This window comes from Arachis ipaensis, chromosome B4 (assembly GCF_059453495.1).
Source record: "Arachis ipaensis isolate K30076 ecotype BB chromosome B4, ASM5945349v1, whole genome shotgun sequence".
NCBI lineage: Eukaryota > Viridiplantae > Streptophyta > Magnoliopsida > Fabales > Fabaceae > Arachis > Arachis ipaensis.
In genome coordinates, this window is record NC_142439.1 from 144,436,937 (window position 1) to 144,460,660 (window position 23,724).

Genomic DNA, 23,724 nt, shown 5'->3' on the forward strand with positions numbered 1-23,724 from the left:
TATGTGCCTCAGAATTATTTGAAGAAAGTAATAATGAAACGGAATCAACTCACATGATGAAAGAAGAGGACAATGCATCTGAAGGTCACATGATAAAAGAGGAGGACAACACATTTGAAGCATCTCTCAATATTATTGCATAGTGACGTAAGCACTTAGGTCATAAAGCACCAACGATGTAGCTGGTGAAAGATAAGCAAACAATGACGTAAGCAATGACGTCATAAGAAAGGTAAGGATGGGAATTGTCCATCAAATCCAACTATTATAAATAGGTTGCTTAGGCAATTGTAGAAGTATCAGAAAATAGAAAGCAGGAGGCAAAGAGTACTCACATGCTAGGAGAGCAAGGAGGAAGCTGCCGAGGCGATTCTATGGTCTGAAGAAGAATTCCTTTAGGAAAAAATAGTTCTAAACTCCCCTCTGGAGTTAGTATTTAAAATCTCCCCTCTGGAGATAAAAACACCTTATGTAAGATATACTAAATAAAGGAAGTTTTTCTCCAGAAAGGTACATCTTCATCCTAGTCTTTCAATTATGAATTATTTAGAAAGTTTAGAATTAACAGAAGAATCTGATTATTATAGATTAACCGCTTTATTAGATAATGAAAAACAGGCTGTTCTAAAAACAGAGTTAAATCTCAAATCAAATGAAAATTTTAATAAACAGAACCTTTTAAAAGAAGTTTTTAATAGAAAAAATATAATATACTATGGAAAAATTCAACTTGAAGCCTCTATAAAGATAAAATCTGCCAATGGAGAATTTGAAATAGCTTTAATAAATGATGAAGAATTAAGTAAACAGATTGAAAAAATTAAGGATAAACAAAAAAGATCTAAAATTGGATGGATTCATATTAGTACTATACAAGTCTTAATCAAATCTACATATATGAAAGGAATTAATTCACCAATAAGCTTAGCAATATGTGACAAAAGAATTACTGATGACCCAATAGATCAAATAATTAGAATTGTTCATGGAAACTTGGCAAACATAAATGTTAAATTCAATGCCCATCTTGGATATGCTATACCTTTATCAACTGAAAATCTTGGAAGATCTATAAGTTTAGCTTATAAATTTCACAGAAAGAATAATGGAACAAGATGATGAACCATTTTCAATTACATATGCAATAAATTATGCTCTAACAAATAGCCATCATAGTATAATATTTAAAAACAGAGAAAGAATTTATGTCGATGAATTATTTCAGAAAATTGTAAAAACAGAAATACCAAAATATAAAGCTATTGAAAACCCAGTTCTATTATTAAAAGAACCATTAGGAAAATTATTTTCATCGAATTTTCAAATAAGAGAATCTAAAATTAATAGCCCTTTAAGTTTATCTAAGTTAAAGATTAAAGAAGAAAATTCTGAAATAAAAGAATTAACAAAAAAGGTCAAAAAATTAAATGAAACCCTAAACACTAAATTATGACAATAAATAAAGAAGAAATATATGTAACTTATCAAGACAAGAAACAAGAGCTCTTTGAAAGAGAAAATCGTTTGAATTATTTACAGTTTTCTGAAATAAATCAAAGAGCATTTGAAGCTCTAAAAATAATCTATGACCAGATAAAAAGAGAAGTTGAAGAGCTAGAAAAATTAATAGAATATCTAGAAAATAGTGATGAATCGATGATAGAGTTTGCAGAAATTTTAAAATAAATAATGAAGCATAAAAAGATTGAAAAAACCAGAAAATAAAATAAAAAGAAAAAGGGCGGAAAAATTAAAAAGTAAAATAAAAGAGTATAAAAGGGAATTAAATAACCTTCAGATCGAAATTGATGACCTTATAATAAAAAGGATAGAAATAAGAATAAATATAAACAAGTTGGAATTAAATTTAAAAAATTTATAAATGCCTGGAAAACCATATTATGACTTAAAAGAATTAAAACTGTTGAAAGAAAAAATGGAGAATGAAGTCGAAAAATTAAGAAGGTATTTAGAAACAACAGAAAGTGTAGAAATAAAAGAAGTTTTTGAGGATTTGAGAAATTATATTAAAGAAAAAGACAAACAGATAAAAGATTTTATATACAATAATCCATGCAAAAAAGAATATTATAAACTAAAACAAGATTGAAAACTATAAAAATGAAATCACAATATACATCGAGAAATGGTAAAAATTGGTATCAAAGCCAAATTAACGATTAAGAGTAACACTTTCTCTTTAAGTAACACTCTTTAGTGACACGCTTTTTTACCACAAAAGACAAAAATCTGTAAAGATGCATCTTTACAGTAGATGGCACCTTGTTTTTAAAGTATGCTGTATTAACTTAGTATTTAATTATTTACTATTTTGTCAAACATGCTTATTATTTGACTCAATTTTATTGCTTATTATAATTTCAATTAAATACTAAAATAAATTTAAATGTTCACGACATCAAAAAAATATGCATAATAAAAATAAAAAAAAATAAATTAGACAAAACAGATCTCCATTGAATTTGCGGACATTGAGAACTTTGAAAATTAATTAAGATAAACCAATAGGGTTTGCAGTGGCCATTTTTCTTTTCCTTTTTCTTTTTCTGTTTCCAGCGTGCATATAAATATAGACACGATTGAGTTGCAGTTACAGAAGCTCTAACTCTCAGGAAAACCGCTACAGTGTGTTGCTCTTCTTATTCTCTCAGCAATGGCCGATCTCAGTGAATTCAAGATCGTAAAGGAAGGAGAAGCTGAGATTCTCATGCACAAACAGAATGAAGTTTTCTATAACAAAGCCCAGGTCCCAAAAATCTCTCCTTTCTTCTTCTTTGATGCTTCTCCAGGTTCAAAGTTTCATGCTTGTGATGAATTTGCTCTGGGATTTGGATACATTTCTGGGTTGGAGCTTAGGTGTTTGTAGAAATTACCAATAGAAAATGGTCATAGAGCAGAGAAAAACCAAATTTCGGAACTTGGGTAGTTGAGTATTATTGGCAAATGGCAAAGTTGCGTTATTTTGTGGTTATGGATTGTTTAATGTTTGTTTATTGATGTCACAGTTCATTGCATATCATCTGAATTTATCAAGTTTGAATTTTATCTATTTTTGGTGCATTTTATGTGCTTGATTTTTGTTAGAGTGTGTTGGTGGTGATTGGTGAACGCTACTTATCATTCTTATTTATCATATTAGGTTAATAACAGGGATATGTCAATTGCTGTTTTGAGAACTTTTATATCCAAACGTAAGGAAGAACATGAAGCAAATTTGCCCAAGAAAGCTAAAAGAGCTCCAAAAGTATCTGAAAGTGATGCTTCTGAACCTGCCAAGGAGGATGTCCCTCATGCATCTCCACCTGAAGATTGTAGAGATAATGGCGAATGTGAAGATGGGAATGGAATGGCTCTTGATGAACCGTGCAACACAGCAGAGGAGCAAGTCAAGAGCTCTGAAGAATGCAACGGGGAAGGGGAGTCAATGAGTAATGCAGATGGAAAAGTTCAGAGGGAACTGAAGCCACCAAGAGTTCTAGAGGTTATAGATTGTTTTTTAAGTTTGTGTTCCATTTACATAATTCATTTGGTACAGGCATCATCATTTGCCATTGTACATTTAATTGCTATTGGATAATTTCCTCTTCAATGCATTATGGAACTCATGTGTTGTGTTTAATGCGTTTATATATTCAGGCATTGTCTGCTTCTGGATTAAGGGCCCTTAGGTATGCTCGTGAAGTGGAAGGAATTGGTCAGGTGGTTGCTCTGGACAACGATCAAGGTGATTCAAGGATTTTGCATTATAGAAAAAAATTGAAGTCTTAGAATATTCTCTACCAGATTTGTTTTATTTATCGAAAACATGAAAGATCTAGCTTTCTGTGTTGACAGTGCATATATTGTTAGTTTGTCACTTTTGACTTTTTCTGATCTAAACAATTTATTATATTGCCCTTTCCTTTTAAGCGATTACTTATTTGTATGCATCATTAAGCTTATGCTGTTGACAACTAAGTCCGAATTTTTGCTTGAGCAGCTTCTGTTGACGCTTGCAGAAGGAACATCAAATTTAATGGTTCAGTAGCGTGTTCAAAAGTTGAGTCTCATCTCGCTGATGCTCGTGTATATATGCTAACCCACCCCAAAGAGTTCGACGTGGTGAGTAGATGATGTTGTTACATGCCTAGGTTGACCTTTAGACACAAGGAGAAGACTTTTAATTGGTGACCCTTACTGATCCAGATCACCAGTTGTGATTATTAAGAAATGAATGCATGATCTGCTATTCTGTCCCATGCAAGTCATTTTTTATATCCTTTATTACTTTAACTATTTTTCATGGGGTTGATGTGTTCTTTTCTTTTTTTCCAGGTTGATCTTGATCCTTATGGTTCACCTTCCGTGTTCCTGGATTCAGCAGTTCAATCTGTTGCTGATGGAGGTATGCTGATGTGTACAGCAACAGATATGGCAGTGCTCTGTGGGGGAAATGGGGAGGTCTGCTATTCGAAGTAATGTTAATACTTTTATTTGTTGTGATCTTTATTCAACAATAACTTGAGTTGTGGACTGACTTCTTAAAAATGCTATTCATACCAGATATGGTTCGTATCCGCTGAGAGGAAAATATTGCCATGAAATGGCTTTGAGAATCCTTCTCGCTTCCATTGAGGTATGTCTATAATTTATTGTTTAAGTAAGAAGGAATTGAGAGGTGGCTTGATAAAAACTAGTTGAATTTGAGAAATGTAAGATAACAATGATGCTATTCTTTTGCCTTCACTTGGATAGGAACTTTAACATTCACGGAAGGTTCCAGGCAGTAACCCATGATTGCTTGCAAACACATAAGGGTTATACATCATGGAACTTCTGAGGATTAATTATTGTTGTTAGTTATATCAAATTATGGTTTGCTATATATAAAATGAACAGAATAGTTTCCTTTCCTTGTTTCCTTAACTGATGCCCTTAGGAACTTGTTAATAAAACTGAAATTCGTACAGTAACTTAATAGTTTGTTTATGTTAATTAGGGTGTTGTTTTGCTTTAATTTAGAGGCCTAGATGTTTTGTGCCAAGCATACAGCATTAACCAACTAAATAGATTAGCATAATGTGTTGGATTTTATAGCAACTAAATATCTGTAAATTTGTTTATTTAGTATAGGCATATGATCCTTTTCTCTCCATTTTATGCAGAGTCATGCTAATCGTTACAAGAGATACATTGTTCCTGTGCTATCTGTACAGATAGACTTCTATGTTCGCGTTTTTGTTCGCATATATACGTAAATCCTTCTACAACTTTTTTTTTTCTGCTATAATTGTACTGAAAACTTTCTGGAGCCATTTAGAAGTGATGCTTTTACAAGTATAACAGTTCTTCACTGTCTTTGCTGCCTACTGAAATATGAAATTATTGGCTGCAGTTCTGCAAGTGCAATGAAAAACACTCCCCTGAAGCTTTCATATGTTTATCAGTGCACTGGCTGTGATTCTTTCCACCTACAGCCCATTGGGAGGACCATTGCCAAGGTATATACATATCATGGTTTGATCTCTTGCTGATACTTCCAAAGCCTATCAATTAAAAGCATGGCACATGTACCATAGGAAGTACATGTTGCTTGAAAAATGAAATAATTAATCCCGAATCATCACTTCTCTACCGTATCTTTATCAGTGCTGGTCTTTTTGTATGTTAAGTAGACAAGTTCTTCAATGTCTACAGGTTTGATCCATCACTCTTTTGTTCTTGAAATGGTTATTGCTGACACCAATAAATATAAGATAACATTCCTAACTGAAAACTATGAAGATGAACCTTATGTTTTCCTGCATTTACATCTATGTTTATCTCATGTCTTAAAGGTGCCAAACCTCTAGTGTAGGGAGATGTCAGATGTGGTTTATGATGAAACGTATTGCTTTACTATGATTATACTTGCAAAATGCAATGATGTTGAGTAGCCCTTTTCCCCTCATTTTTCAGAATAATAGTGTCAGATATCTGCCTGGCTATGGTCCTGTTGTTCCTCAAGAATGCACTTATTGTGGGAAGAAATTCAATATGGGTGGACCTATATGGTCTGCTCCAATCCATGACCAAGAATGGGTGACTTCTATGCTTGCGGACGTGAAATCAATGAAGAGCAGTTATCCTGCTTATGATCGTATATCTGCGCTGCTTACTACAATATCGGAGGTTTGTCTTTGCACTGTCTGTTCTTTTCATACCAATATACCATTAACTTATCACATGCATTTCGGTTATGCTGATATTAAACAAATGTTATTTCAGGAGTTGCCTGATGTACCCTTGTTTCTAAGTCTGCACAATCTCTGTGCTACACTTAAATGCACTTCTCCATCTGCAGTTATTTTCCGATCTGCGGTGATCAACGCTGGCTACCGCATATCCGGAACACATGTTAATCCACTGGGACTCAAATCAGATGCACCCATGGATGTTATTTGGGATATCATGCGCTGTTGGGTAAGAGTTTATAATGTTTCGTTTCTTTTTCCATCGATAGTCTGTTAGTTACAGTCACTGATTATGTTTCGCGGATAGGTAAAAAATCATCCTGTAAAAGCTCAACCAGCAGATCAAGCAGGAACTGTCATACTTGCAAAGGAACCTGTTCTTCAGGTATATTTTCCATTTCAAGTTTTTCTTCTCATGAAGTTTTTTCCATATAACATTTATACAAGTTATTTACTGAAGCAGACTCTAAAACCTCTATATTGTTTGCCTTATAGGCTAATTTTGCTAGAGCAGTGGCATCTCTTAGCAAGGCACAAGCTAAGAAGGTTGCACGCTTTCTTCCGAATCCCGAAAAGCATTGGGGTCCTAAAGTTAGGGCAGGTCGTCAAATTACTAGTAAGCATGTTTCTCTGTTGGGGGAAGCTGCAATTAATGGAGTTCTCAACCAGGAAGACAATGAAGAATCTAAAACTAAGAAGCAGAAGGTAGAAGAAAATAACATCACAACCTAGCTCAAAAATGGGGTCCTTTATTGGGCTTCATCTTTGTTTACTAATGGAAGCTCATTTGTTGTCACCAAATTTTGTAGAATTTATAGGCAAAGTGAGAGTACATTAGAGAGGTCTAGAGAGTGGTGTTTTTATTTATTTATTTTTTCTTTTTCTTTCTTTCTCTGTTTGTTTCACTCTGCATGACTGCATGATATTGAATTACGTATTGAAAATGGGAAATTGTATTGTAGGATAATGTTTCTCGAGTTTATTTTTGATGCACTGACAATGTAAAACATTTTACACAAAACATTTTACACAGTCATGCAATCTTATCCGTTTTTTTGGATAACTATTCATACAGTCAATGTGCAAAGTAATTATTTTTGCTGATGTGGTGTCACGTAATTAGATGTACGTGTAATTAAAATTAAATTCAATGTTTCTCACTAAATTTGTATTTCTCTTTTTATAAAATATTTTTTCAGATATTAGTTCCTTAAAACTTGTAACACACGTCACCTCTCATTTCTCAATTTTTTTCTCTAAGTCTTGAACCAAGAACCATAAAAGTTGGAACTTCCAGAGGCAGAGAAAGCCAGAAACAGTGAAAAATGTTCCAATAACTTCAATTACTACTAAAATGGAATAATTGGTTTGGACAGTAGAAAGAAAAGAACAAAGTTTCTGATTATCAGAAGATAATGTCTATGAATAAAAACCAAAAATCACGGCTCTGAAGGTGCAATGACAACTTCTAATTGTGGACCATTCTCGTAAACTTCCAACTCCTAGCCAGCTACCAATATATCAAGCAAACTTTTTCGTGTACTTGCTTCATTTTTATTCATCAAGTTGACACATTTTTTTAAACATTGTATAAATTCACACTATTTCAATAGTAAAGATTAAAGACATCTTTCGGTTAAGGAACTACAAAATAAAAGTGAGTACAAATAATATAATTAACGTACGACATGTTTATTTAGTCACGTGAACTATAGACATGTTACTGTTATAAACTCCATGTTATTTTAACTCTAGTGCACAAAAGATATTCTTATCATTGTTCACTCAATTTCCAATTATTACATATGGCTAGGAAGCGGGTAACTCGACCGTTAAAAATTCTGCATTAACATGTGAATATTAGAATATGTTAGAGCAAAGTTGATTAAAAGAAGTTCATATGAATATCAATGCTGGTTGATTTTAGAATGATAAATCACAAGAAACATACACATAAGAATGAATTGAGCCTCAAAAATAGTCTTTGAAATTACATTCGAACCTCAAAATAGTAATTGAAATTAATAGTTATTTACTTTTATCCTCGAACTAATACTTTGAAACTCATACTAGTTCTTAAGGCGCTCTCTGTTCATCAGAACATTGAAAACGATATCGTTTTGTATTTATTAAAAAAAATAAAAAATAAAAAGCACGCTTCCCCTTTTCTTCCAAGTATCCTTTCCCAACCTGAGGTCCTTTCTCTTTTCCTTCTCCTTCTCCTTTTTCAATTTGAAGCTCTTTCCCTTCCCCTTTTCCTTCCTTTTCCCAATCCTTTCCTTTTCCCTTTTCCTCTCCCTTCTCCAACCCGAGACCTCTGCCACTGCCCTCTCACCGGCTTCCCTTCATGATGCCATGCTGCTCGTCCCCCTTTCCAACTTAGTCTTTTCTCTCTGTCTTTTCTCTTGTATGGGTTTTTTTTTTTTCAATTTTTTTTACTGTAACAGATTTTATACTGATTGTATAAGATTTTAAACTTGATAAATAGATTTTGTGGTTTAAATAGAAGGATGACTTTGAATTGAATTTGTTGAAATGGTATATATTGATTAATAATGAGAATATTTAGTTAGTCATCTGTAGAAATTGATGATTGGTTATATATGAAAAAAACAAAATAACCTAATAGAGGAATTAGTTTTAGGATAAAAAAGACAGAGGGAGAGAGAGAGGAGACAAGAGAAGAGGGAGAGCCAGACAAATATAGAGGAGACAAGAGTGTGACAAACTAGGTTGAGGAAGGGGGTTGTGTGGCGCGTCGCTGTACCGTGCCGTGACGGAAGCTGGCGAGAAGCGGCAACAGAAAGAAAGGAAAAGAGAAGGGGAAGAGACTCGGGTTGAACGGAAAGCGCATTAGGGACTAGTATAACTGTACGAGTCCTGGAGTTTAAGTTCGAGAATAAAATTGAGTAATAAATATAAAACGACATCGTTTCAGTGTTCTGATGAACGGAAAGCGTATTAGGAACTAGTATGAGTCTTAGAGTGCAAGTTCGAAGATAAAATTGAGTAACTATTAACTTTAAAATCACTTTAAAACTCGAATGCAACTTCAGAGACTACTTTAAGACTTAACTGACATAACAAAAGAGGAATTTTCTTTTACACTGAAATGAAAACTTCATTCTACTATTGATCTGTAATCAGTAACTAACAACAAGACATAATACAAATACATGAATATCCTTCCTATAACAATTTATTTCGCATGAAACTCAATGTTCTACCCCATCAGACAAAAAATCAAAACAAAGCAATGCCCTATGATTCTAACACTCTTGTACTTTATTGTATCTAAAACTCAAGGAAGGAAGTAACTAAATCAAATTACACCTACCAATGCTTCAAGTTGAACATAACAACATAAATTACACCAACATACATATATAACTGCTTCATGCTTTGCCATTGGCATTTGATTTTGCAGGGGGGTTAAGATCGTCCCAAGCTTCAATCCAAGTGACCATGGCTTCAGCGAGCTTGTCAAAGTAAGGATCAACTTTGGAGAGTTTATCCTTCACTAGCTTTGCTAGCTCAACATAACACTTCTGAACAGTGGTGGCTTCTTTTGAAAGAACAACATTTTGGAAGAATGGAATAATGTCTTCTTGCCAGAATATTCCTTTGTACTCTTTCCTAAGGTTTACAAATGGATTACTTGCCTTGCTGTGATATATATAGGGCAGACCAGTCTTGATTCCTAATCCCAAGTGATCACATATTACCTGAAACAATCATATCATCTTAGTAATTAGGCTCAAAATCATCTTAGTAAGTTTACAAGATGTTTAATCAGTATCTATATACACGTATGCACACATAAATCAGTATAATTTACACACATAAATCATTTCTTACAAAAATTTAACCTTGTGCATAGTCCGGGTGAAAACCGGGTTTGATGTGATATAGACCCGACCCGAAATATATACCGGACTTATTTATTAGATCCGAACTCGGCTCTAGACCCGATGAAACCTATACATTTTCGGGTCACGATTATACCGGGTAAAAACTGGGTGAAAACCAGGCCGTTAAATTACATTACTTTGATACCTTCTTATAAGCTAGCATGTGAAAATATCCAAATTTCTAAAACTCCAACCATTATTTGACATGGTAAAATTCACTTAGAAAAATATAACAAGAACCAATTCTTCTCTAAAATTAAAGCATAACCATAATCAATACTAATATTGTCTAATAACTCCAAATATTTAAATCAATACAAATAACACAATATTATGCATTAGTCTAAAATCTTATGCATTTTAAATATAAAACATTAACTTATAGTCTTATAATAACTAATAATACAAAATATTAAGATTCACAATACTTAAATTCCACATAAAAATAGTCATCATCCATCACTAATAACACAAAATATTAATTGTGTATGATGACCGGGCCACCGGGTCGACTTCGAGTGACCCGAGCCATGACACGGACCCGACCCAAAATAATGACCGAGTTTATTTTTGAGACCCTTATCCAACCCTAGACCCAATGAAATCATACTATAATAGCCCCTAAAGAGTTCGGGGCCGGGCCGAACATTCGAACCGAACCGGATATTCAAATTGGACCGAGTCATGTACACCCCCTACTTACAGAAAAAAAAAAAATACATGAATGATTATATATCTAACCTTGCAGCACCAGCCAGCCCACATGTCGTCGTAGCGACCTATTGGCTGGCCATCACCCATGAGACCAAAGTACATTGCTGGTCCAATAAGGTCACGGTCAAATGCCAAGTTCATTCCACACATTGGAAACAATGTCCCTTTTGGAATCGTCATAATAGCATCCACATACCTTAATCACAATACTCTCACACTTCAGAAATCATAGTAAGAAATTAACACAGAAGGTGTGCGATTCTCAGAATTATAAAACATTCTGCCAATCACACCTTCTTGTGAAATTGAAAGTACTATTAGACTATTAGTACTACATACTAACCTAGTGTTCCTCTCAAGAGGCTTCACAAGCTGAGTTGGTGCATCATAGTCTGGGATGTTAAGCCAAAGTCCATGAGAAACAGCAGTAGGAACTCCTTCTCGAAGACTGAAAGGGTAGCCTCGAACGAAATCTGCACCTTCTCTGTAAGGCTCATACAGAGTGTTGAAGAAGTAAGGTGTTGATGGACACAGAAGGTTCTGTATATGCTGTGCAAGTGCATTAATCTTTGCTCCACTTGGATCAGTTGCAACCTTTAGGATACCAAAGATTGATGAATACACATAAAACAAAACCAATGTGAAAACTGAACAGCAGATGTTTCAATCTTAAATTATGTTACTGTTTTGTTTATTTATTTACACTGGTTAAGGAGATAGAGTAGTGAAAGTGTGAAACACATAAAAGACAAGGATAACAATAATAATATAAGAATAACATTGTAGACAAATTAAGCTTGTCATTACACAACCAATGTCAGAGTTTCAAATCACATGTTACATAGGAACAAAACAGCATACTGTTTCTAACAGCCTGTAAAATCCATAACAAGATATAACAATATTCTAACAAGATCTACAATTCACAAAGTTTAAAAGATATCTTCTAGTTAGTTAGTATGGCAAATAATAGTTAAGATATTGACATGTATTATGTTAGACAGTTCAGTCAAATATATCAAATTATGTAACGATTCTGTCTTTTATGATGATATTGATGAAAGTAGTACTTACAAAGCAATCATCATCAATGGTGTAGATATACTTCTTCTTGGAGACCATGTAACCGAAGCAACGACAAGCAGAATCCTTGAAGGAGATGCAAGAAGCCTTGGGACCCAAGATTCTGTTGATGTCATTGCGGTTATATAGCTCATAGTCGAATCCATCAGGTACCTTAATGGTCTTTGAAGGGTCACCATCTTGAACGATGATGAGATGGTATGGCTGGAAGAACGGCCTCCACATCTCGAGGAAGTCGAGGTTCCTTATGGTTGGAATCACAATGTCAAGTTCATCCTTCAATAACACTCTTGCACTTGTCATTATATATATTATTCACAACTTTATTTCAAAGACAAGAGAGATGAATGAAGAAGCTTGAAGATCTATCAGAAAATGTGTGTCTATATATATATATAGAGAGAGAGAGAGAGGGTGTGTGGCACGTGATGGAGAGTGCGGTGTTTTCGGCACGAGATTAAAGAAACGTGTCTGAATTTTTACGGTAACTCAAATAAACAAAGACTGCTTCAACTTAAAATCCTTGGTGTTAATTCCATTCTTTTCTAACATAAAAAGTATGTTTCGTTTCATGGGACTTGGTCATCAAACTGGTAGTTACAAAATGAACCAACTCATATGAAAGTGATTTATCCCAAACTCGATCGTTGCATTGGCATTTTCTTTTCAATTCAATGTCCACTACTTAAGTCAAGCCATAAAACGCTCCAAATTAAATAGGGTTTAGCATCACACGTGGCACAATATTAGTGGTTTCACTATATTAGTGTAATAATTCTCTTAGAAAGTTAGGCACATCATGATCATATCATATTAGTAGAATATCATGATTAAAAGTACCTGAGATTAATTAAGGAACAATTCTTCGGCCAATTTAATTAATTAGCCTCACCTCTTTGCCCAACTATGTACATACACCCTAGAAGGGATCCAAATCAAGCAAAGTAATTGTGCATATACGATGCATGCATACATATATTGGTAACATGAAAAGGATGCGTATATTTAAAGATGCCTAATTAAGTCGACGAGCAATAAAATAATAATTTTAGACATAGTTGTCAGAATTGAACCGATAATTAAACCGATCAAGTTACTGGATTATTGGTTCAACTAGTGGATTATTGGTTGAATTGATTAACCCGGTCTTATGTAAATAAAAAATAAAAAATAGTCAAAAATTTAAAATTAAAATTTAAAATACATATTTTTACTAACATTTTAAAAATATCCAGTTATTCTAAAATAATATGAAACAAGAATAATAAGTATTCTGTTAATTTTATTCTATCATAAATATTTTATTTTGTTTTTATATTAAAATAATAATTATTTTCAAATTTTAATAATTTATTAATAAATTTATATCTATTATACTATTATATACTATAAGTATTTATTAAAAAATAATATTAATAGATATTATATAATTATAAAAAAAATAAATGAATTTATAATTGTTGTTAATAAAAATATAATTAATTTAAAAATAAGTGAGTTTATAATTAAAATTAAAATAAATTAAATAGAAGTAAATTATTTGATAAAAATATATATATATATATATATATATATATATATATATATATATATTTGTAAATGTATTAATTAAAATTGTAATAGCCTGATTGTTATGACTTGCTCTTTTTTCATTGAGAACAGGTGTTCAAAACCCACTCCACTCATTTTGACAAATTTTAATTTTTAGCGGTTCGGTTGAATTGGTTTTATTAAATTTGACCGGTTTTCACCGATTCACTTCGGATTTGATCGATTCATACCGATTCTCTATTTTGTTCGATTTATTTAGCGGACTGAATCGATTTAGGATCCGATTTATTGGTTTTTCAGTCAAACTAGCCAGTTCGGTCCGGTTTTAACAACACTAATTTTAGAAAATTAGATATGTAGTCACAAATACACGTTATTGTCGCTACTTTTATTCTCAAAATAGTTAAATGAATTCCATGCATTGATATTCCTTATGTGAATTGCTTGAGATCCAATTAAAGATGGTTCATATGTAACCAATATATAGCATACCAATGCTAATTAAAACCATGGATGCATAAAGAATGAAATCTAAAGTAGCTTGTAATAAAAGTAAGTAAGCAAGAATAATGAATCTATGGGCATTGATTGTTGTTGAATGTGTTGACCAAGTGCCAGAGAGTACATGCACACTTATGAGCTAGTTACCTATCCTAAACTACGTTATTGAATATGTAAAATAATGTAATTCTGATATTTATAAAATATAATTATTTATGTACATATTTTTATTTATTAACTTAAATTTTTGAAGAAAAAATATAGAAAACAACTCTACTACAAGCCAACATAACCCAACTATATTATTATTTAAATTTTATAAATAAATAAAATTTAAAATTAAAATTCAAAATTCAAAAAAAATTCTTTCTTCATTTATCCTAATCACATTTATAATACACAATAAAAACAATCCATAAAAAATTAATCTTTTTTCATTCATTCGGAAACAGTCAAATTTCTCTCTCGTCAAACCTGCCGTCTCCACGTATTTTCGACGCCGCTGTCTATCGACCACCATCGCATCTTTCGTCGCGCTGCCGGCCTCTTTCACGCGTTCCGTCGCCGTCCTTCTTTCGTCGACGCCGTCGCCCACTGTCCCATTGCGACGCAGCCACCGCCGGTCCCCCATTCGGGATGTGCAATCAACTACTCTGATCTATGGCGAGTCCTCCACTCGCAATGCCCGACCTCCGTGGCTTCCTCCTTGCAACGCGCCACCACGAGTCTCCCACCGTACACGCAACACTGTCCAAGATGTCGTCGCCGGTCACCTTACGGCTCTTTTTCTTCTCCTCTCCTATTTGATTTTGAATGATTCTTTTAACTAGTTGTTTATGTTTCTTTTTTCTAAATTTCAAATGATTCTTTTTATTATTTTGGATGATTCTTTTTTCTATATTTTGTATGTTTTTTTTCTTAGGATGTAGATGATTCTTTTTCCTATGTTTTGTATGTTTTTTTTCCTAAGATTTGGATGATTCTTTATCTTATATTTTGGTGTTTTCTTTTTGAGTTCCAACTTTTTTTTTTAAATAAATTAGGATTTGCGTAATAAATAGTAAAAAATAAATGAGAGTAAAAAGAGGTAATTAATAATTAATGACAATTAATTAGTATAAAATATAGTTTAAGTATATTTATTGGTTTGTTGTTGGCTATACCTTTTAATTCCCTAGCGGAATTCATTTTTGAATTAAGTAGTTTCGTGTGAGTTCTTTAACACTCCAACTTGCCTTCCATATATCTTTGATAATGTTAGCTAAACTTCACATTTGACAAAAGTTGGTAGAATTAATCGCATTTGCATGAGCATGAGAAGATAGGAGAAAGCAAACAGTGTTATTAAAGCCATGGGTTAGGCAACTCCACTTTAAAGTTTCTTAGCTTCTATGAACTTAATTGGCCGCTAATAAGCACTCATCACCCAACCTATTTTGGGTTCATTCCATAAGCTTCATTTGTTGTACAATAAAGTCCAAGTTTCAAACACTAACTTACCTAGTATCCGGAATGGAATCCACTCGAAGGAACAAAAATGTTCTTTGCACACTAATTAAAATTAGTTATTATATATTTATATATAAATATATATATATGATTTAATTTATTTTTAATATATATTTTATTCTGATAAATAATTTTAGTGTACACTTATTATAATTAAAGCTGAAAATGGGTCCATCTAATGCGTAACTTATTTGGAATAATTTGCTTGAAGTGTGAATTTTATCTTAAACAAAATGCAAAATAGCTTATGAGATCTTTTTTCAAAAAATATTCTACTCCTATATGAAGAAAAACCTGGGAGCAGAAACGGATCCACAGCCAATGAAAAAGGGGCATCTGCATTCACAAAGATTTTTAAAAAATACTAATACTATTTATATATAGATATATATATTTGCTCCTTGTTATATTATATTTGCTTCCAAAATAAAATATAAATGTTTTCTCGTATTTTATGTCAAAAAAAAGTATCTTGTTAAACTTAACATATAATAGTAATTATATTGTTAAATTTAATTTAGTATAAAAATAAAAAATAAATAAATAAACTCAAAACAATAATGATAATTAACTTCATGATATTAGTTAATTATTTGATAATTAAATTAAAAGTTAATTTTTTAATTAAATATGACTTAAATTATTAGTGATTTTTTTAAAAAGTTATTTAAGATAAAAAATATATTATTTATATATTAATATACCGTGTTAATAATCATTAATAAAATAGTCTTGATTATAGTAATTTTTTTGGTTAAAAAATTTATTTATACCATAAAAACTATAATAAGTAGACTTCACAATTAAATATGATATCATGAAAAGTAAAATAATTGTTTAAAAATAAATATAAAAAATAATATTTAGTCATATTAAAAAAATATTATAAATATGTGTATGAAATTATCTTTTTATTATTTTAAATACTGTAATAAGTTATTTGCGTACATTTCTATAGTTTTTATCAATATATATAGATAGTTCTAATTTAAAATTTAAAATATATTTAAACTAATTTGGGTTGGTCGAGTGATCAGTTTAGTCGTCCATTTAAACAAGTGTCAAAAGTTCGAATTTTATCTCGTATATGTAATAATTCATTGGCAACTTTCAGACCATTAAATGAAACCCATATCCACGACTCTTAACTTGTTGGGTATCATGGGAAGTTAAAAAATAATATATCTATACCTAAATTTTACTACATTTTTACTCCTATTGCTAAATTTTTCTATGTTAGTTACTTTCTTGAAGCAATAATTGAGTTGTCTTTGTGTGATCTTAAGGTTATATGTTCAGGCCATAAAAATAATTATTGATATAATTATCATGTTAGACTGTATACGATACATCTTCTGCCTTAAAACAATGGTTGAGTTGTCTTTATATAATCCTAAGGTTATATGTTCAAGTTAGGGGTGTACATGGACGGGGCCACACCGGGTTTGGCTTAACACAGACCCGAAATATAGATCGGGCCTAATTTTTAGACCCTAATCCGATCCTAGACCCGATGAAACCTGCGCACCTTCGGGTCGGGTAAAAACCGGATAAAAACCGGGTCTTTAGCATATAAAAATCACCTAATCTCCAACCATTATTTCACAATTCACATAGTAAAATTCACTTAGAAAAATATAACAAGAACCAACCATTTTCTAAAATTAAAGCATAACCATAATCAATACTAATATTGTCTAAGAACACCAAATATTTAAATCAATACATAAATAACACAATATTATGCATTAGTCTAAAGTCTTATGCATTTTAAACATAAAACATTAACTTATAATCTTATAATGACTAATAATACAAAATATTAAGATTTACAATATTTAAATTCCACATAAGAATAGTCATCATCCATCACTAATAACACAAAATATTAATTATGTATGATGACCGGACCGAATTCGGGTGACCCGAGTTATGGCACGGACCCGACCCGAAATAATGACCGGGTCTATTTTTGAGACCCTTACCCAGCCCTAGTCCCGATTAAATTACACTAAATTAGTTTCTAAAGTATTCGGGACCGGACCGAATCTTCGGATCGGGCCGAGCCATGTACACCCCTAGTTCAATCCATAGAAATAACTATTGATATAATTATTATGTTAAACAGTATATAATACATCTTCTGAATACAACTTTTTTTTGGACCCTACATTAACACACAGAATGCTTGTGCGTCAAAGTACTCTTTTATATTTTTCCTATATCTATTCCCAAACATGCATATATTTACTTATATCCATAGACCATAAATTTACTTATATCCAAATATCAAATAGATTGAATGATAATTTGAATCTACCTTTTTATGGTAACAAATATTATAGAACAAATGGAGTTTTCTTTTTGTTTTTGTTTTTGTTTTTTTTTTTTTTTTTCGGGGGACTTGGCGGTATCAAATTTGAATAATGGAATAAATAAAATAAAATAATGTTTCTTTTTCTGTTTTTGGTCGGACAAAATTAGCAGATACCAAGTCTCAAGTCATTGACAACTAAGTCCATACCAGTTTTAGATCAAGCATGGGCCTCGAATTCTCAGCCCAAAGTATTTGGGCTCATGTTAGAGTTTTGGGCTTAGGTCATTTTAACTTGCTATGTAACTCGGTGGTCCAAAGTAATAATTTATTCTTCACCCTTCTCAATTGAACTATAAATGCTGCTCATAATAATAGTCTTAAATTGAACAAAAATATAGGAGAGAAGATGGTACAAGAACTGAAGAAAGAAAGAAAGAAGCTAATTAATTAATTCCATTCATTTTTTCCCTCTAATTTGTTAGAACATTATCATACAAAAAAAAAAAGGCCCTATTATATGCTATTTCTCATTACTATACATAAAACACAAATGCCTAGTTAGTAAAAGATGAGACCCTAATGTGAAGTCCATTTGGTGCCTCAACTCTAGGAAATTTCATTAGTTTATCTCCTCCTACTTCTTCCCACCTGCATTATGTAACACAACATTAAATACCATATGTCAGAAATTTATTATTATTTAATATATATTCTTCTTAACTTTTAATAATAATAATAATGACTGACCTGTATCTAGTTACAAAATAATGTAAGAAAGTGGAAATTTCTGCTATTCCCAACTCTTTTCCTGGACACTGCCTAGTGCCTCCTCCAAATATCAAGAAGTGGCTCTGTGACTCTAAGCTATTTCCCTGCATTTTTTTTTTTTTTTTTTTTGCAATATCTTATTATTAATTACACTGATATGAAATTAAAGCTCTTTACTATTATGCATTAGAAGGAGGAAGAATTGTGCATATTAAAAACAGCAAGTGGTTGTGGTACCAACCAGCCATCTCCATGGATTAAATGTCAGTGGATCTTGATACAGAAACTGGTCATAATTTATCTCTCTTGTATATACATATATTCTCCAACCTTTAGGAATCAAATACCCTGAAACAAACAATGGGAATACTTTATTAAAATAATCCTAATAGCCCAAGTGGTAGTTAGTGGAAAAAAGGTACCTTTTTTCTTTATGCAAAATAACAAAACTAGTTACCATAATTTCTAGTATGATAAATACAAGTGTATAGTCATTATCCTAGGGGTTACTACTGTAACTCTTGTTCTTTTTATGGTTACTGTTTTTACATGCTTTATGAATGCTGTAAAAGTGTGGCAGAAAGAAAGAAGCACCAAAAGTCAAAAACAGCTTCTTCTTGAGCCCATCAAAGAAAATAGACCTAATCAAGTGATCATAAAAAAAAAAAGCAAGAACTCTCATCTCACCATTTAGTTCCATGTCATGAGTTGTTTTTCTCAGAACACCATTGACTATTGTAGCTAATCTCGAGGTCTCAAAAATAACCTGCAAGAAAAAGACAACCTCAAATTTCTGATCAAACAATAATATAATATTTATTGGAAAAAGTAACCAACTCAAATAATAATAATAATAATGTTGCTAAAAGAATAATCAAAAGACACAAACTTCTAACTACTTCAATTTCTTACCGCACGAGTGAACCTCATTGACTTAAGATCATTACAATCAATTGGATCCTCTGGCTTCTTTCTCTCTCTTATAGCAAAATGCTCTTTCTGTTTTACAAAAAAAAAAAAAACAATATAAGTAAATACATAATAAGAGAAAAACAAGAGAATTTTTCTTTGTTTCTTTTTGTTGCACTCACTCTCATTTCTTCAAGAACTTTGGGATGATCATGGAGGTACTTGACTGCCATCATTGATGTAGTTGAAACAGTTTCATAACCAGAATACATGATTGTGATTATCAGATCAATGATCTCTTCATCAGTTAATTTGTATCTGTTTTCTCTTCTACCCATCATCAAGCTTCCAAGCATGTCTTGGTGTGTTTCTTGGGAGACTCTCCTTTCATCTAGCAACTGACTTAGAATGCTAACTATGTTCTTCCTTGCCTGCAACAACACATATTCTATCAATATAACTATGAATCTATGAAAAACTCCATTAACAATATCAGCACAATGCAAATTCATTTCCATAAATCGTGGTCTAAGTTTTAATAACAAAAAAAAAGCTGATTTAGTAGCTGATTTTTATGTACCTGTAGTCCGCGGCGATAATTTGTGCCGGGAAGATCAATAGGCAAGGAGAGTGTTCCTAGAACAAGCTTAAAGAACTCTGTCATGAATGGATGAGATATTGAGCTAGATTCCATGCCAGCAATCTGCTTAAGTGATGAGAGAAATGCCATCTGTTGAAGAATCATTACAAGAGTTAAAAAAATGATTTTGATTGATATATTTGATGACACAGATACATAATAAACAAAACAAAGTAACAAACAAACCAACCTCTTTGGTTTTGTCTTGAAGGTTGATGATTCTGTTATCCCAATGACTAAGAAAAGATCTCATGAACTCATCAATCTTAGGCAGATGCTGATCTTTGATCAAAGTAGGGCTAATGATGGATAATAATGCACCTCTCATATACTTGTGAGTGGAGCCATGAACAGCTGCAATATTGCATTTTCCTAAGATATCCAACATTGATTGAGGGTAACCAGGAACAAGCCCTTTTGATTCATTCATCAGAATGTATCTGTTCAGCTCTGGATCCATTGACACTATGGTAGGACACCCAAGTATGTGTGATTTGAAAAAACTACCATACCTGCCATTTTGACCAAAGGGGATAAATAAAGTTACAATCATTAGTAGTATGAGGTAAAAGACCTAAAAGTACATTGATGAACAGTGATTACTTCACACCCCAGTTTAACTAATTTGAGGAAAACATAATTCAGAAAAATGTTACATACACATTCATGATGTGAATGTAATTCCTTTAGGGACATTGAGACTTTAAACTTTAAAGTGTTCCATTGATAATCCTTCTACACTTTCTTCTATTCACACCCTACCCTCCAAGAATAACACAAGAGAAATTAAAGAGAGATCAATGATGCTATTCTCAATGATTTTCATATGAATCTAGGATAACACAAATCACAGTGGCATGCAGGGGATGTTAATGAAACAGCTTTCAATAACCCAAAAAAATGAAACTTTCTTTTCCCACTTAAGCAAATGAAACAGAGGAATTGTTATTATTGAAAACATGCACCTAAAAACTATGTTGAAAACAAAGAAGAAAAAAAAAAAAAAAAGACAACTTTTTTGTTACCTTGTTCTCTGGTGTTTCATGAAGTTTGGACCTTGCTTAAGAAACTCAGTGGTTTCTCCAAAAAGAGGCCACCCCATTGTCCCTGGTGGCAATCCTTTCCTCCTATACCTCACTTCATTCCACTTCAACAAGAAAACAGAGCAAAAACAGAGCACCAACACCACCCCACCAATGATTCCCAATAACATAGCCATTGGAGAGTTGCTCAAAGAAACTCAGAACCAAAAACCACAAAGAACACACTTTGAACAGCAACCTCCTGCTTCTGTTGTTGAAGTCACAACAAGTTTTCACATACACTCATATTTATAGCCCCCCTTCTTCCATCATCTCATATCATATCATATAATAATATTAAGAATAATAAAGAATATAGGAATAATTAATTACTATGTAGCCAAATAAATTGCCACTCTATAAGGTTGTAGCATCCCCTATTGTAGGCATTAGAGGATTTAAATAATGGAATTAATGGAGGGTTTGTAAAAAAGTTGGAAGAAGAGAAAAAAGGAGTTGTGCCTTTTGAAGAGGATTTTCAGGGGACTGAACAACTCAACATAACAGTGTCATTTGAAGTGTACAATGATTTTTTTTATAATTTTTTTTTTTTTTTGCATATAATGATTAATAAATAAATAACTCAGACACCTATTCAAGGACCCTTTAAGATTATGGAGCAGGAAATGTTTGTTGCTTTTATAGAGAAAAAAAATAAAAGAAAAGAAAAATAAAAAAATTAAAAGAAAAATGGGGTAGAGGGTCGGTTGGAAAGATTGTGATTGATGATAGTTCAATGTAGATACTGTAACTATTTACTGTCTTCAGTTCTTTTTGTATAAGGTGTTGGGTTTATCTAAGGAAAGTATTTAGGAAAATTGTTCTTTATAAGTACATAATTAATTTATCAAAAATATTATTCGTACACTAAAATTAACTACTAAAATTAGTTATCAATATATTTATATATAAATTTATATATAATTTAATTTATTTTTAATATATTTATATTTTAATATATATTTTATTTTAATAACTGATTTTAATATATACGTAGCATAATCCTTAATATATTATGTCACTTTCATAGGTAAAAAATCAAGATATCAATTCATGACATATATATTGTCACTCTCACATAAAGTGTATTACACTGCTAAATAAATTTATGAAGAATTAGTACAATAAAACTATGTTTAAGATTTAAGTTAATTCTACCAACAATAATAAATAAAATATTTAGTTTTTAAAATTTCATTTTAGAAAGAGACTAATACGATGAATTTAGACTTCTTTAATTATATAGTATAATATGAAAAGTACAAAACTAATATGTATCTTTAAAGCTAACAAAGTATTGATTAGATGTCATTATATAGAACTTTTGCATTATGATAATGTAATAGAAAGTATTAAGGAGATAATATTTTTATTAATTAAATACAAGACAAACATAAAAATTATTAATTATCTAATACTTTTCTATATCTTATCTATAATTTATGATTAAGCTATTAGATTATTTAAAAGAAAAGGGCACATGCATGGCACCCCATTGGACCTTAAAGAAAAGGGTAGTCCTTCACATGTCTGTCAATAAGATCTGGTCATGAATGCAAATTACATTACATTATTAATTACATAATTCATTCACTATAAGACACTATTCTCTTTAGGTTACCATGTGAATATATTTGCTTAGACAAACAGATTTGGTTCCCAAATTCTGTTACTAAATACTAACTGCTAGTTTAATTTCAAACCTAGCTAAGCTAGTATATGGGGTGCCACTATTACTCCTATAGAGAAACTAACCATTCAAATATATTATATTGACTTTTTTGGACTGTTCAATCTTGTGATCTACCACAATCAAGGGTAAATTTCCAATGTAGCTAGATCAGTCTCAATCATGCACATACAAGCATATTAAAAAAAATAAATAAATAGAATTCTTATTTTTATTTTTTTTTTCCTAACAGTATTTTGAATGTACAACTTTTTCTATCTTTCTTTCAATAATTAGATAATAATTTATAAAAAATTAAGTGGGTCTAATTTATTCTAAAAATTAATTCAAGAAGTAAAAGTTGTCAAACACTTAAAACTGGACAAAAATTTAGAGCGTAAAATTTAAAGACGATTTAAATTTGTTGTGGTGTATGAGTGGTCCAATAATAATTTTTAATTTTACTATAATAGGGGTGGCAACGGGACGGGTAGGGGCGGGTTTATACTCTATCCGACTCCGTTCCATCGTACAAGAACCCGCATAGAACCCGTCCCGCTTCTATCCACAGGTAGTAAAACGTTGAACCATAATCCACCCTTGCGGGTACCCGCCCCGCTTTTACCCGCTCCTATAATTATTAAAATCTAATAAATAAAATTAATTTTCAAAATTTATATAACCATCATCACATACATAATATATATTAAAGTAAAAATTTAAATATGATACAATATTATTAATTATTTATTAATTATTTTACATATATTATACATATTATATATTAAAATTATATATATTATATATATGCAGGGCGGGTAGGGCCGGGTATTACCT

General features: G+C 31.7%; 3 protein-coding genes across 3 annotated transcripts; 1 reads left to right on the plus strand and 2 right to left on the minus strand.

The window, feature by feature from the left end:
* The first annotated feature begins 2,494 nt into the window (after positions 1-2,494).
* Positions 2,495-7,296, plus strand: LOC107635468 (tRNA (guanine(26)-N(2))-dimethyltransferase 2). The gene is made up of 12 exons (XM_016338943.3): positions 2,495-2,767; positions 3,161-3,502; positions 3,658-3,745; positions 4,001-4,122; positions 4,336-4,475; positions 4,564-4,636; positions 5,166-5,254; positions 5,396-5,501; positions 5,959-6,171; positions 6,268-6,462; positions 6,541-6,618; positions 6,729-7,296. The coding sequence occupies exons 1-12, from the start codon at positions 2,675-2,677 to the stop codon at positions 6,963-6,965; spliced, it is 1,776 nt and encodes a 591-aa protein (XP_016194429.1). The 5' UTR covers positions 2,495-2,674; the 3' UTR covers positions 6,966-7,296.
* A 2,032-nt stretch (positions 7,297-9,328) lies between these two features.
* On the minus strand, positions 9,329-12,457 carry LOC107635469 (UDP-arabinopyranose mutase 1). The gene is made up of 4 exons (XM_016338944.3): positions 11,933-12,457; positions 11,202-11,452; positions 10,886-11,054; positions 9,329-9,958 (listed from the first exon to the last, which is right to left on the minus strand). Exons 1-4 carry the CDS (start codon positions 12,242-12,244, stop codon positions 9,629-9,631), a joined length of 1,062 nt encoding a protein of 353 aa, XP_016194430.1. The 5' UTR covers positions 12,245-12,457; the 3' UTR covers positions 9,329-9,628.
* A 5,785-nt stretch (positions 12,458-18,242) lies between these two features.
* Positions 18,243-21,832, minus strand: LOC107637361 (cytochrome P450 85A). The gene is made up of 9 exons (XM_088485361.1): positions 21,162-21,832; positions 20,327-20,648; positions 20,077-20,226; positions 19,679-19,927; positions 19,500-19,586; positions 19,275-19,353; positions 18,829-18,935; positions 18,567-18,691; positions 18,243-18,467 (listed from the first exon to the last, which is right to left on the minus strand). Exons 1-9 carry the CDS (start codon positions 21,353-21,355, stop codon positions 18,374-18,376), a joined length of 1,407 nt encoding a protein of 468 aa, XP_088341487.1. The 5' UTR covers positions 21,356-21,832; the 3' UTR covers positions 18,243-18,373.
* Between the last annotated feature and the right edge of the window lie 1,892 nt (positions 21,833-23,724).